At 36.3% G+C, this 12855-nt stretch overlaps 2 protein-coding genes across 5 annotated transcripts in view; both read left to right on the forward strand.

The window, feature by feature from the left end:
- Positions 1-12855, forward strand: part of LOC138692154 (zinc finger protein 493-like) — a 190383-nt gene that overhangs the window by 24652 nt on the left and 152876 nt on the right. The window lies entirely within an intron of this gene.
- The window catches only part of LOC138692153 (zinc finger protein 721-like), a 60026-nt gene continuing 57173 nt past the window's right edge, over positions 10003-12855 (forward strand). Inside the window, exons 1-2 of one of the 4 annotated variants that reach the window (XM_069815180.1) lie at positions 10003-10491; positions 12395-12529. In XM_069815180.1, the coding sequence (XP_069671281.1) occupies positions 10378-10491; positions 12395-12529 (249 nt within the window). In that variant the 5' untranslated portion in view covers positions 10003-10377. The remainder of the gene's footprint in view (positions 10492-12394; positions 12530-12855) is intronic. The other 3 variants (XM_069815185.1, XM_069815182.1, XM_069815181.1) reach the window with 3 other exon arrangements.

A 12855-nucleotide genomic window follows, 5' to 3' on the forward strand; every position in this document is an offset into this window, starting at 1 on the left:
CACAGGCGAGAAACCTTTCAAATGCGATGTCTGTGGCAGGTGTTTCACGCGATCGGGTGACTTAAAAAGCCATAAACTTGGGCACACAGGCGGGAAAACTTTCAAATGCGATATCTGTGGCAGGTGGTTTTCGCGGTCTCATCATCTAAGAAGACACGAACGCCTTCACACTGGCGAGAAACCTTTCAAATGCGATGTCTGTGGCAGGTGTTTCGCGCGGCCGGGTAACATAAAAAGCCATAAACGTGTTCACACAGGCGAGAAACCTTTCAAATGCGATGTTTGTGGCAAGTGTTTTTCGGAGTCTTGTAGATTAAGAAACCATGAACGCCTTCACGCACGCGGGAAACTTTTCAAATGCGATGTTTGTGGAAAGTTTTTTAAGCAGGCCGATCATCTAAGAAACCATGAACGCCTTCACACAGGCGGGAAAACTTTCAAATGCGATATCTGTGCCAGGTGGTTTTCGCGGTCTCATCATCTAAGAAGACACGAACGCCTTCACACTGGCGAGAAACCTTTCAAATGCGATGTCTGTGGAAAGTGTTTCGCGCGGCCGGGTTACATAAAATGCCATAAACGTGTTCACACAGGTGAGAAACCTTTCAAATGCGATGTTTGTGGCAAGTGTTTTTCGCAGTCTTGTAAATTAAGAAGCCATGAACGCCTTCACACAGGCGAGAAACCTTACAAATGCGATGTTTGTGGCAAGTGTTTTTCGCAGTCTTGTAATTTAAGAGGCCATGAACGCCTTCACGCAGGCGAGACACGTTTCAAATGCGATGTTTGTGGCAAGTGTTTTCCTCTGTCTAGTGATTTAAGAAGCCATGAACGCCTTCACACGGGCGTAAAACCTTTCGAGTGTGGCATTTGTGGATAACGTTTCTTTAAATCGAGTTGCTTAAAAAAGCATAAACCCTTGCCTACAAGCGAGAAAGCTTTCAAATGCAATTTTTTTAAGGTAACTCATTTGCATTGTCAAATACCCCAGAAATTCAAGAGTGCCGTCAAAGAGGCGACATACGTTTCGGATGTTATGTTTGTGGTAAGTGTTTTTATAAGTCTTCTGATTTAAGAATACATGAACGCGTGCACACGGGCGAGAAGTCTTTCAAATTTGATTTTTGTGGTAAGTGTTTCTCGTGCTCCGGCAACTTGAAAGTACATTTACGCATACACACAGGCGATAATCCTTTGAAATGTGATGTTTGTGGTTAGTGTTTCTCGTGCTCCCAGCACTTGGAAGCGAAAGTGCGCCTGCACACAGGCGAGAAACCTTTCAAATGTGATGTTTGTGGTAGTGGTTTCTCAAATTCTAATAACTTAAAGGCACATCTACAACGGCACGCAGGCGAGAAACCCTTCAAATGTCAAGTTTGTGGTATATGTCTCTCAGATTCGACTATTCTAAGAAACCACGAACACCGGCACACAGGCTAGAAAACTTGCAAATATTATATTCGTGGTTACTGTTTTTCATATTCCACTATCCTAAGAAACCATGAACGGCAGCACACAAGCGAGAAATCTTTCAAATATTAAATTCGTGGTTAGTGTTTTCCAGATTCGACTATCGTAAGAAACCATACACGGCAACACACAAGCGAGAAATCTTTCAAATATTAAATTCGTGGTTAGTGTTTTTCAGATTCGACTATCGTAAGAAACCATGAACGGCAGCATACAGGCGAGAAAACTATCAAATGTATCTTCATTTTGAGTGACGTCAATTGAGTTTCGATAGTAGGTGTAGTTTAAGTATTCATGTGCTCAAGTATATTGGTAATAACCTTTTGTAATACGATTCTTGTAGTAAATGTTTCTTCGCTCAGGTAGCCTAAGAAGCAATGAACACCTTTAAGTGAGAAGCCTTTAAAGTTTGATCTCTGAAACGTGTTTCTTTAGGAAGACTATGTTAAATATGGTTTCAAATGTACCGACGAAATTACATGGTAATGCGGTGTTTGTGGAATGCGTTTGTCTCTATCCTGTAAGTTAAACTGTTGGGCTTGGTTCACAATAAACCGGGAACGACAACTAAAACGCGAACTGATATACTGCTTAAATTTATATAACGAAAGGTGAGCATTCGTAATTAATGAGAAACTTGCAGGAAACTTAAAAGTTATTTCACTCTCTTGTCATCATAAATCTATTTTCTCGTGAATTTTGTAACAAGAATGTTACTTCATCATCCATTGTGTCTAACTAACTCACAAATTAAATAGAATCACTTTCAGAATTATATTACGTGTGTCTCACCAGATTACCATCAGAATTCAATTCTTAAAGAATTCTGTGTGTTACATTTTGAAGTGGGTTAACCTGTATGTGAAGAAATGTTTTCACAACATGGGAGGATTTACTGCAGCAGGAAGAGTAAAGTACATCAGAATTTGTTGATGATATGGCGTTGTTAGCAGCAGAGGAGAATATACTAATCTATATGCTACTCGATGTCAATGCCAGTTGTGTACAGTAATATGGGATAAGCATAAATTCAAATAAGACGAGGCCCATTGCCAGAGGAATTCCAAATGAGGCAATAGAACAAGTGGTCGTCTTCGAATACTTGGAGTGTACTATAAGCAGTAATATGAGCTGTTGCTAGGAAATAAAATTGAGGATAGGAATGATCAACGAACCTTTTAGTAGAAAAAGGAGCAGATTTTGTGGATCTCTAGAAAGAGAAGTAAGAGACTAATGAAGTGCTTTGGATGGAGTGTGGGATTGTTTGGAGCAGAAACATGGACATTACTACGAAGTGAAGAAAAGCGGATACAAGCATTAAAAATATGTATGGAGGAAAATTGATCGTGTTAAATGGACACAAAGAATAAGAAATAAGCTGTGTTGGAAATAATGAGTGAAGAAAGAATGATACTGAAATTGAAGAGGTAAAGGAATTGGTTGGGTCACTGGCTGAGAAGAAACTGCCTAGTGATGGATATACTGGAAATAATCGTAAATCGGAGATGAGTTGGGGGCAGAAGAAGATATCAGACGATAAACGACATTAACAATATTGATCTATGTGGAGAGAAAGAGGAAGGCAGTAAATGCCTTTGTCTTGTGATAATTTTGGAATGTGTTTCATGTGTAAAGATAAGCTCAAAAGACTATCTGGTTACACGTGGATCGGCTTTAATATAATGTGCAAATTTTTTATGTACAATTGGACGTTTTAGTACACAAATACAATGAGGATTATTCTTCTACGTACCGCATCATTGCTGTTGCTGTTTGGGGAATTATGGTTGCTGTGAGTAATTGAGTATTTTTATTTATAATATTATATAATATTAGTTGTCGTATGCATATTAAGCAATTTGTTCTCAGATGTTGTTTAGTCCTCTGCCTGAAAGATATTGAAAAGTTCATTACGTCACTTTTTCTTGCCATACAATTGGAGGAAAAAATATTTACGTAAAATAGAATTTTAGGCATTAAAATATTAAGAGTACATCTTCTCTGTTCCTAACAAATTTTGTATTAGGTTATATTTCCATTGTTTTTCTCATAGAATTGTTACTTAATGTTACAATAAATTCTTTAACTTACTTCGGCTGGATAAAAAGAATGCAGTTGATGATTTTCTATTCGTTTCAAAAATTAATAAACACGTTATACACACACAATACATCTGTCATTTATCCAAATTCCCCTTTTTATTTACGAACACACTTGCAGATGTTCAGGTTGTCAGCTACTGCAGTACAGATGTTTTCAATTAGAAATTCTATTAGTACGCTCTCCAAGCATCGCTTCACTCTTTACTTGACGTGTGCTATAATAAAATATCATTAGGCACTACTTACATTTCTGCCATAAGTTGCCTTTTTATTAAAGTTCATCCATGAGTAAATATAATAATATGAACTTAAATCCAATATACTTCACATCTTAGATTTTGTAATATTGTACATTAGGATTATGTAGCACAGATATTGCTTTCTCGTGTTAACTAACTAGTCAACAAGGGAAACCTAGTTAATTAGCACGTGAAAACAATAAAGGTATATACTCAAGATATATTGTTAGAAAGCACACTAATTAGTGATCAATTTGGCATATTAACTGTAATAAAGATGACAGGAAGCTAATGAATTCAGTTCTACTATATACCGGTAATAATAAAGTCATATGTTAATACCTTTGGAAGTATTTGATGTTAATTTATTGTGCTTAGACATAATTTTTAAGAGTTTGTTCACGATCGAATTTGTAGAATAATGGCTGTGATAGTGGTTCATTAAACGAAAGGTTCTAGGATCGAATCCCGGCATATTTAATGATAATTCAGATATTCCTATTTAATATAAAGTAGTCAGTAAAATGAAGAAGATGCATAAGAGAGATTTAGAGCAAGGTATGTATGGAAGAAAGGGCAGAGAAATGGTGTAGGGTGGGACAAAGGAAAGCTGCGGTATCACTCGATTAAATTCATATTTTGAAGTACTGTCATCGCTGATAACGTCGTATATGTATCGATCTCCTATCAGTAGGCTTCCCAACTTTCTTGAGTAAAAATTAGGGACGCAAACGTTGCTAACAATTTTATTGAACTAATTATTTCCACCTATCAATAGAAACTTAGAATTACAAAAAATTACCAAACTCACAAGACAAGTTGAAAAGCAATATAAATTCCTTATATGTTAACTCGTTGGAAACTAGGAATCCATTATATTGATGCAATTATTTACAAATGACTTTTAGGGAACCCGCAGGTTCATTGCCTCCCTCACATAAGCCAGCCATCGATCCCTATGCTGTGCAAGATTAATCCACTCTCTGTCATCATACCCCACCTCCCGCAAATCCATTTTAATATTATCCTCCCATCTACGTGTCGGCTTCCCCAAAGGTCTTTTTCCCTCCGGGCTCTCAACTAACACTTTATATGCATTTCCGGATTCGCCCATATGTGCTACATGCCATGCCCATCACAAACGTCTGGATTTAATGTTCCTGATTATGTCAGGTGAAGAATAAAATGCGTGCAGTTTTGCGTTGTGTAACTATCTCCATTCTCCTGTAACTTCATCCCTCTTAGCCCCAAATATTTTCCTGAGAATCTTATTCTCAAACACACTTAATATCGGTGCCTCACTCAAAGTGAGAGTCCAACTTTCACAACCATAGAGAAAAACCGGTAATATAACTGTTCTGTAACTTCTAACTTTCAGAATTTTTTATAGCAGACTGGATGACAAAAGCTTCTCAACCGAATAGTAACAGGCATTTGCCATATTTATTCTGCGTTTCATTTCCTCCTCAGTGTCATTTATATCTGTCACTGTTGCTCCAATATGTTGGAAGGATAAATCTCTAATTTTTATGTTTCCGATTCGTATAATATTCTGGTCACGAAATGTAATCCTATATTTTGACTTTTCGGGGTTTACTTCCACACCTATCGCTTTACTTGCTTCAAGTAAAATTTCCGTGTTTTCCCTTATCGTTTGTAGATTTTCTCCTAGCATATTCACGTCATCCGCATAGTCAAGAAGCTGATGTAAACTGTCCAGTTTCAAATCCTGGCTGTTATCCTGAACTTTCCTAATGGCATATTCTAGAGAAAAGTTAAAAAGTTAAGGTGATAGTGCAACTCCTTGCTTTAGCCCGCACTTAATTGGAAAAGCATCAGATACAAACTGGCCTATACGGATTCTGCTGTAAGTTTCACTGAGCCACTCTTTAATTAAATTAGTTTCTTGGGAATACCAAATTCAATAAGAATATTATATAAAACTTCTCTCTTAACCGAGCGATATGCCTTTTTGAAATCTATTGTTGTGGTTGTTGTGCCTGCGCTACTTCTGGCACAAGATTTATTATTATTATTATTGTTTACGTCAGAAGATTGCAGGATGGTAATGGTCGAGCTATTATCTTAATTAAGTACTGCGTATTCAAGAACAGGAACACAGGTTGGTTCAGGCCCGAAGAATATCAACATAATCAAATCAAATAAGTCACTTCACTGGTTATACTATAATATATTGTAAACTTTCTTATATACATGAGTTATACATTTAGCTATGTTATGAAAAGTTGCAGAATGTTTAACTGGTCTAGTAAGTTATGTATGTTTCTCGTTATTTCACTTCACTTTACTTTACTTAAGCAATAAAAGAGAACCTAGGATATACCTACTTGGTATGCCTACTCAGTTACATGAGTTTAAATGAATACAAAATGGTAAATAAATCATTGATTATATTTGAATGCAATTGATCAAACAGTGAAATAATATGGAAACTTCAGTGCGTCAACTTGGTTACCTAAAGTGCAATTAGTCGAACAAACTTCGTAAGACAATGCAAAATCATTTAAAGAATTTACTACAAAGGCGTTTATTCACTCAGGTGCCATTCGGCTTGGATTACCGAATACTGATCATAATATTGTCCATCAAAATATCTCATGAGGTAGTACCATTCAAAAACCTCGGAAAAATCCATTACGTCTTAAATAATTGCGATCAAAATATAACTTCGGAGTATACACGATTCACTGAATTTCAAGCACTGATATTTCCTTATTATATACTCTGTAGTATATTACTCTGACACAAGTAGCATTTAGTAAATCTCTCTCGACATTAGTAGCAATTGGTATATAATAAAATTATTTAGACTTACATAAAACGAATGTGGTGACGGGGGCAGCCGTGTTTGCCATGACTTCAGCTTCTCTTTGTCGGATTCTACCGATCTCCGCTCCTACAGCAGCTAGGCTCTCTGAATTGACTCTGAATGCGCGTCGGCGGATACCGTGATTTTTATTATGTCGGTAGCGTCATGACGCTATCCCGGCCGCGTGAGAAAAGGATGAGTACTACTGAGATGTAGTGTAATTCATATACGCCAGTCTTACGCTCAACGCAAACGCTGGGTTTGCGTTAATTTAGCATACAGAAAATCATGGGATTCTCTGCGAACAGCCGGTCTTACATATGAGTTCTAAAGCAAGAGAGGACTATGTAACAATCTAATCTCGCACGCGTCGTAGCGCGTGGAGGATAAAGCTGTGAGAATGCTGACTCCGCGTTCTCCACGACAATGCGAGTCCATATGTTTGCGTCTTATATGCAACGTGTACAGTTTGTGAAGGACTGCTGTTCGTAAAACTTGGTATGAAGTGCATGACAGTTGCTATGTTAACCACCGTAAATTATCCCTTAAATTAGCGGGGCATAACACTATGAATAATTCTTGTACCGTATCCTCATACTCCCATTTTCTCCAATGTCTGTCGAATTCAAAAATTCTGATCAATAGTTGATCTATTTCGTCTACAACCCCACTGATTATCCCCCATAATTTCATCTACATACGGAGATAACCTTCTAAAAAAAATGGACAAAATTTTGTACGACGTCAACATAAGTGATATTCCTCGAAAGTTACCACAGTTAGTCTTGTTCCCCTTCTTAAAATTAAATACAATAATGGACTCTTTACATTCTTCTTGTACAATTTCCTTTTCCCAAATAGCAAGTAGAAGTTTATAAATTTCGCTAGATAATGCGTTTTTACCCTCTTGTATTAGTTCTGCTGGAATTTGATCGATACATGGAGATTTGTAGTTTTTCAGGTTTTCCTACCGCAATTTCGACTTCTGAAAGTGTGAGTTCGGGTATATATAGCTCAACAGTTGGTATTTGAATTTCGTGTGATTCATTTCTACTTGGCCTATGTACGTTAGTAGTTGCCCAAAATAGTTTTACCATCTGTTCAGGATTGAATGAGAGTCTGCAAGCAAGTCATCATTCTCATCCTTGATCACGTTTACCCTTGCCTGATATCCGTTCTTAAATTACTTTATTCCCTTATATAAATCTCGAATGTTTTTATTCTTAAAATTTGTTTTTACCTCGAACAGTTTTTCCTTCAAGTAGCCTCTCTTTTTATTCGTAAATATACGACTTGCTATCCGTCTTTCATTGAAATAATTATCTCTATTCTCCTCACCTGGATCCTGTAAGAATTTCAATTTTGCCTGTTTCCTTCTTTCTACTACCATGCAACAATCTTCATCAAACCACAGTTTCTTTTCCTTAATTTCATAATAACCTATGCTCTGCTCAGCTAGGATTTGATAGCATCTCTGATATTTTCCCACACGCTATTTCTAAGCTAATATAAACTAACCTAACTTAACGTAACCTGTGCTAATCCGAAATAACTTAACCTTCGTACACAAAAGATTTCAGCCATTCTCCTCGGAAAACACAGACGTTTAAATGATTTACACCAGAGCTATCACAACTTATCACACTTGATGGTCTATGGTATTTTACAAGTCGTTGTTGTTGTCCTCGTTGATATCTATATCTATCGTAAAAGTATATTTTTTTCTTTTTTTTTTTTTCACTTTTCTGCCGAAAACAATGAATGACGCATCTAGTGGAGCAAAACAAAGGCGGAGTTATGGGGGGCTATGGGGGTTCTACCCACCAAACTTGTCACAACACCTTTTCTTTTATTAATGTTACAAAGTATTAAAAAAAACTTTTTTGCTTTTGTTTATGTTAAAGTTCCTGTGCTTAAATTGACGATTAAAGCCTTCAGATAATGTGTCTGGACTATAACATTTATTTCAAATTTCTGAATGAATGCCAGCAATAACTGCTGGAGGAATCATCGTGCTAACCACACCATACCTCCATTCTGGTTGGATTATCGTCCACCTCTGCTTCAGCATGTGGGCGTGAGGCCAGCAGCCGAATGGTCGGTCTAAGTCCTTCACGGTCTGTAGCGCCACGTATTATTATTATTATTATTATTATTATTATTATTATTATTATTACATATTCTATACCTCATTTCAGCAATGGAAGCAGTGTAGTGTTTCTCTTGTAACAGCCTTTACACATGTGTTACAAGTCTACAGGTGTTCCAGCCACTACTTGGAGAAATATGAATAACATACTGCAAAACACTGGAGAAACTAAGCCGGTATAATGTGTAAACTTAAAGACGAGATTAAATAAAATAATTAGAGTTTATATTTCATATGGTATCTTCAAGAAGGTAAGCTTTATATAAAAAAGTTTCTGTTAGCATAGTTACAAAATTGTTATTTATGTATGCATGTGTTTCTGTACGAGAGAAAAAAAAGAGAGATGCTTTTAATTAATGTCCTATTATAATTTGTAGTTGACCTACAGTTCAAGCTCTATCGAACTCGGTCCATAACATCCCGGGTAAGGATGTAACACTGTAAGAAACACCCCCCCCCCCGAAAATACTTTTATTTAATGATCATATTCCGATATAGTGCAAAACGATCAAGCTATAAGGGGGCGGAAGGTAAACGATATCCGCCATAAACCAGTTTTATGGGAATTCTCTGCTTTTGCTTTGCCCCCCCCCCCCGCCCAAGGAAACTGTTCTCTCTCCTCCCATGGGAACGAAGTGGACATAAAACTGAATGGCGCCGAGCTAAAGTAAAAGTGCATAAGATGAGCACAAAGTATATCTTGCTCATAAGGTATTCTGCAGACTGATAAAACCCGCCTTAATTTTAGATATGATCTTGCTTTGATCATTGCATTGACACATCAACTAGAGTTACATGCGCACTAGAACCAGAGTCATTTCTCCATTTCGTCACATATTGCAAGCATGTCTGTGTGAGACTGTAAGGAAAAATCTTCCAATCCAGACTAAATCCAACAATATGATAGGAACGGAAGTCAGCTGTCATGTCAAATATGCCCTGAAATCAGGACTTTTGATGCATATGCAAATTATGTCGGGACGTTGCACGCAATGGTCAAAATCCTGCACTGTCCAGGAAAATACAGGACGGTTTGCAAGCCTACTATCTCTACGTGTGAAAAAACAGTCACTGATTCTTGGATTTTAACGATAAGCTATTATCAGCTCTTACTATTAATTGGTATTAAAAAGCAATATTAGAAGAAAAATAATCATCCAAAAAATAATAATTGCAAAGGAGAAGTAAAACATCAAATTACAGCCATTCTGAACCTAGAAAATCTGTCTGAACACGGCTGCCTTGAAAATACTTCATTACGGCTCTTAACAGGCGTGACCAACTTTCCTCAACATGGTGCTTTTGGCGGTTGGAAATCTAAAGCATAATGGTGTGAAGTTTTTCAGTCGTCTATAAAGATGCTTCAGATATGAACCCTTTCAAAGAAATAGCCGAATTCGCACTATTTTATAAATGTAATATACATCTAAAAATCCAGTGGGTTTAATGCTATATTTAGTGTTTTTTTTAAGCGTTTAGTGAATTTCTGCAAACGTGTTGGCAACACTGGCCCTAACTTTCTTAAATCATAACGGTAATTGGAAACACGCAATAGTTAAACGATTCTTATACAATAGCTTACGCAATATGTCTTATTACTCCGAAGAAAATTTGGACCAGGGACATGCTCTCACACATGAGGTGAAAGTTGAGAAAGATCCGATGCTAATTTCATTCCCAATGATGAAAAATGAACCAGAGGTGAGTGGAGCGGACGCTATGCGATGTGATTTTCTAGCGCTTACTTTGTATTTTGATTAGCACAGACACTATCTCTTTATAACATTACTTGGAGTGCTTTTTAGTGTGTGATAGGGATAGAAGGAATCTGATGACATTATATTTTTTACTTGTTATGTTGTAGCGAAGTGTAATGTTGAATTGTTATCTGGTTTTATATTTCAAATTTAAAAACGAACTTACAGTTACACCTTATTCTTAATGGTTGCCAAGCTACACATTCCCGCAATGTAGGTATTTGATATTATGCTTAATGTCACGAATTGATTTTCATTTTATTCTCTTTATCTAAGACTATAAATAATGTTTCGCTTTCAATTATTGATAAGTCAAATATAGAAAAGGAGGGTAGGGGTGTTTGAGAATATGTTCTTTGTTTCGACCATATAAATTAGTTGGAATGCATAAAGAGCAACATATATTTCTCTAAAATGTAGTGTAATTGCATGAATAAAGGTAAATTTAAAGCAATGATTATGAGAACTTCAGACATAATTCACTTGCGAGTTAAGGTGTAATATTATTTTTGGTGTGAAAATTGCGTTCTTCATACAGTATGTGTAATACCTGACTTTATTTGGATTAAATATTGCGAAATTCTTGTACATTCATTTATGCTCGATTCAATAATTTTCATTTGCATCGCACGGATATTTTGTTATGTTGCAATTATTGGTTATGTTTACTGTACCAATATTCCACTATTCGCATTTATACATTATAATTAAGCATAAAGTTACGTGTGGTAACTTGTAAATGCAATTTGTCTCTACTTCAGTTCTATTTATTCGTTTCTTACGGTACTCCAATCTGAAGTCTAATTAATGTACTATGTTAGTAGCTTTAACTAGCGCAGAAGTAGTTCCTTTGTACTCATACTTCTTGGATATACGGATCTGTGACGGGTTAGGTTTGGTTAGTATTGGCATTTATTATGCCTTGCTTATACGATCACCTGCACCTCCACAAAAAAATCTGTTTTAAATTCGACGATTTTTACTTCCGAAATCGCAGGAACTACCTCAGCGCTAGTTCCACCGCTTTATGAGTTCTGCCTTATTGACCTTGGAACACTTGACTATATTGAAAAACGGTAAGCTCACAGCGCTATTACTAGAGCAACTAGATTTACAAACTCTCCAATGCCCTGCCATTACATATTAGGCCTATGTTATGTCATATGGAAATTGTAGGTTATTATTTATATTCCTATATTCGCAATTATACATTATAATTAAGCATAATGTCATGTATGATACGCCGCACATTCAATTTGTCTGTATGTTAATACTACAATCGCGTATGTACTGAATTTTTATATTTATCTACTTCCTAAGAGACGAAGTAACACGATCGTACGTACATTAATTCCATAGGTAAATTTTCTATCTACAATTAATTAAGGTGGATGTGCTAAATTAAAATCACAATATAAATTCTTTTTTTATTAAACCTCAAAATAGCTTTCATTCTAAACATAAAATGTTGATGCGAATAGATTATGTTAACATGTAAAATTCTGTTCACATTAAAATAACACAGTTTTCTAATTATTTCTGCATCAAATTATGCAATACGATGTAAATGGAACTTATGGACACATTACACTAAATAAAACTTAGCAATGATACGCAATAAAGTCAAAATATAATATTTCACTGAGCTCCATATACTGAAATAGAAAACCCGAACATACATTATCGTCGCTCGGAAAACTGGCTGAACTGAGGCGATAGTAGCGATCCTGGTGATTAGCAACTATCTATGTATGCATATTTATCAAGTATTGAGCTTCGCAACTGTATATACTAAACTGTGCTAACACCATATAATAAATTGCTCAAGATGTCTCTTGGTACTGCAGGAACGGAATTCCTTGGATCAGCTTGTGACTGGTTCAAAGGAGGAATATCAGGACCAGAGCCATGATCTCACTTCTGAGATAAAAGTTGAGGATCCAGTGCCAATTTCCTTCCCTGTGGTGAAACGTGAACCTGAGGTGAGTGTAGCATAAAGAATGCACTGTGTGTTCTTTTTGAAGTGTTTTTCTTGTGTTTTGTTTGTAATGGACACTGCCTCTTTACAACAGTACTTGTAGCGCCTTTTAGTGTGTGACCGTGGCAGAACAATCTCGTTTCTATTTGTTATTATATATGTCTTCTTGTATTGTTGTTTCGTTTTTGTTTTAAATTCGGGACCGAAATTTCTTGTTACACTCAGTCGTTATGGTTGTCATAGCTACAAATTCCCACAGTCTATTATTTTGATACTGTGTTGTACTTGACTTGATTTGTTTTGTTTTCTCTATGTCTTTGTCTAAAATTC

Source organism: Periplaneta americana, chromosome 16 (assembly GCF_040183065.1).
Source record: "Periplaneta americana isolate PAMFEO1 chromosome 16, P.americana_PAMFEO1_priV1, whole genome shotgun sequence".
Lineage (NCBI taxonomy): Eukaryota > Metazoa > Arthropoda > Insecta > Blattodea > Blattidae > Periplaneta > Periplaneta americana.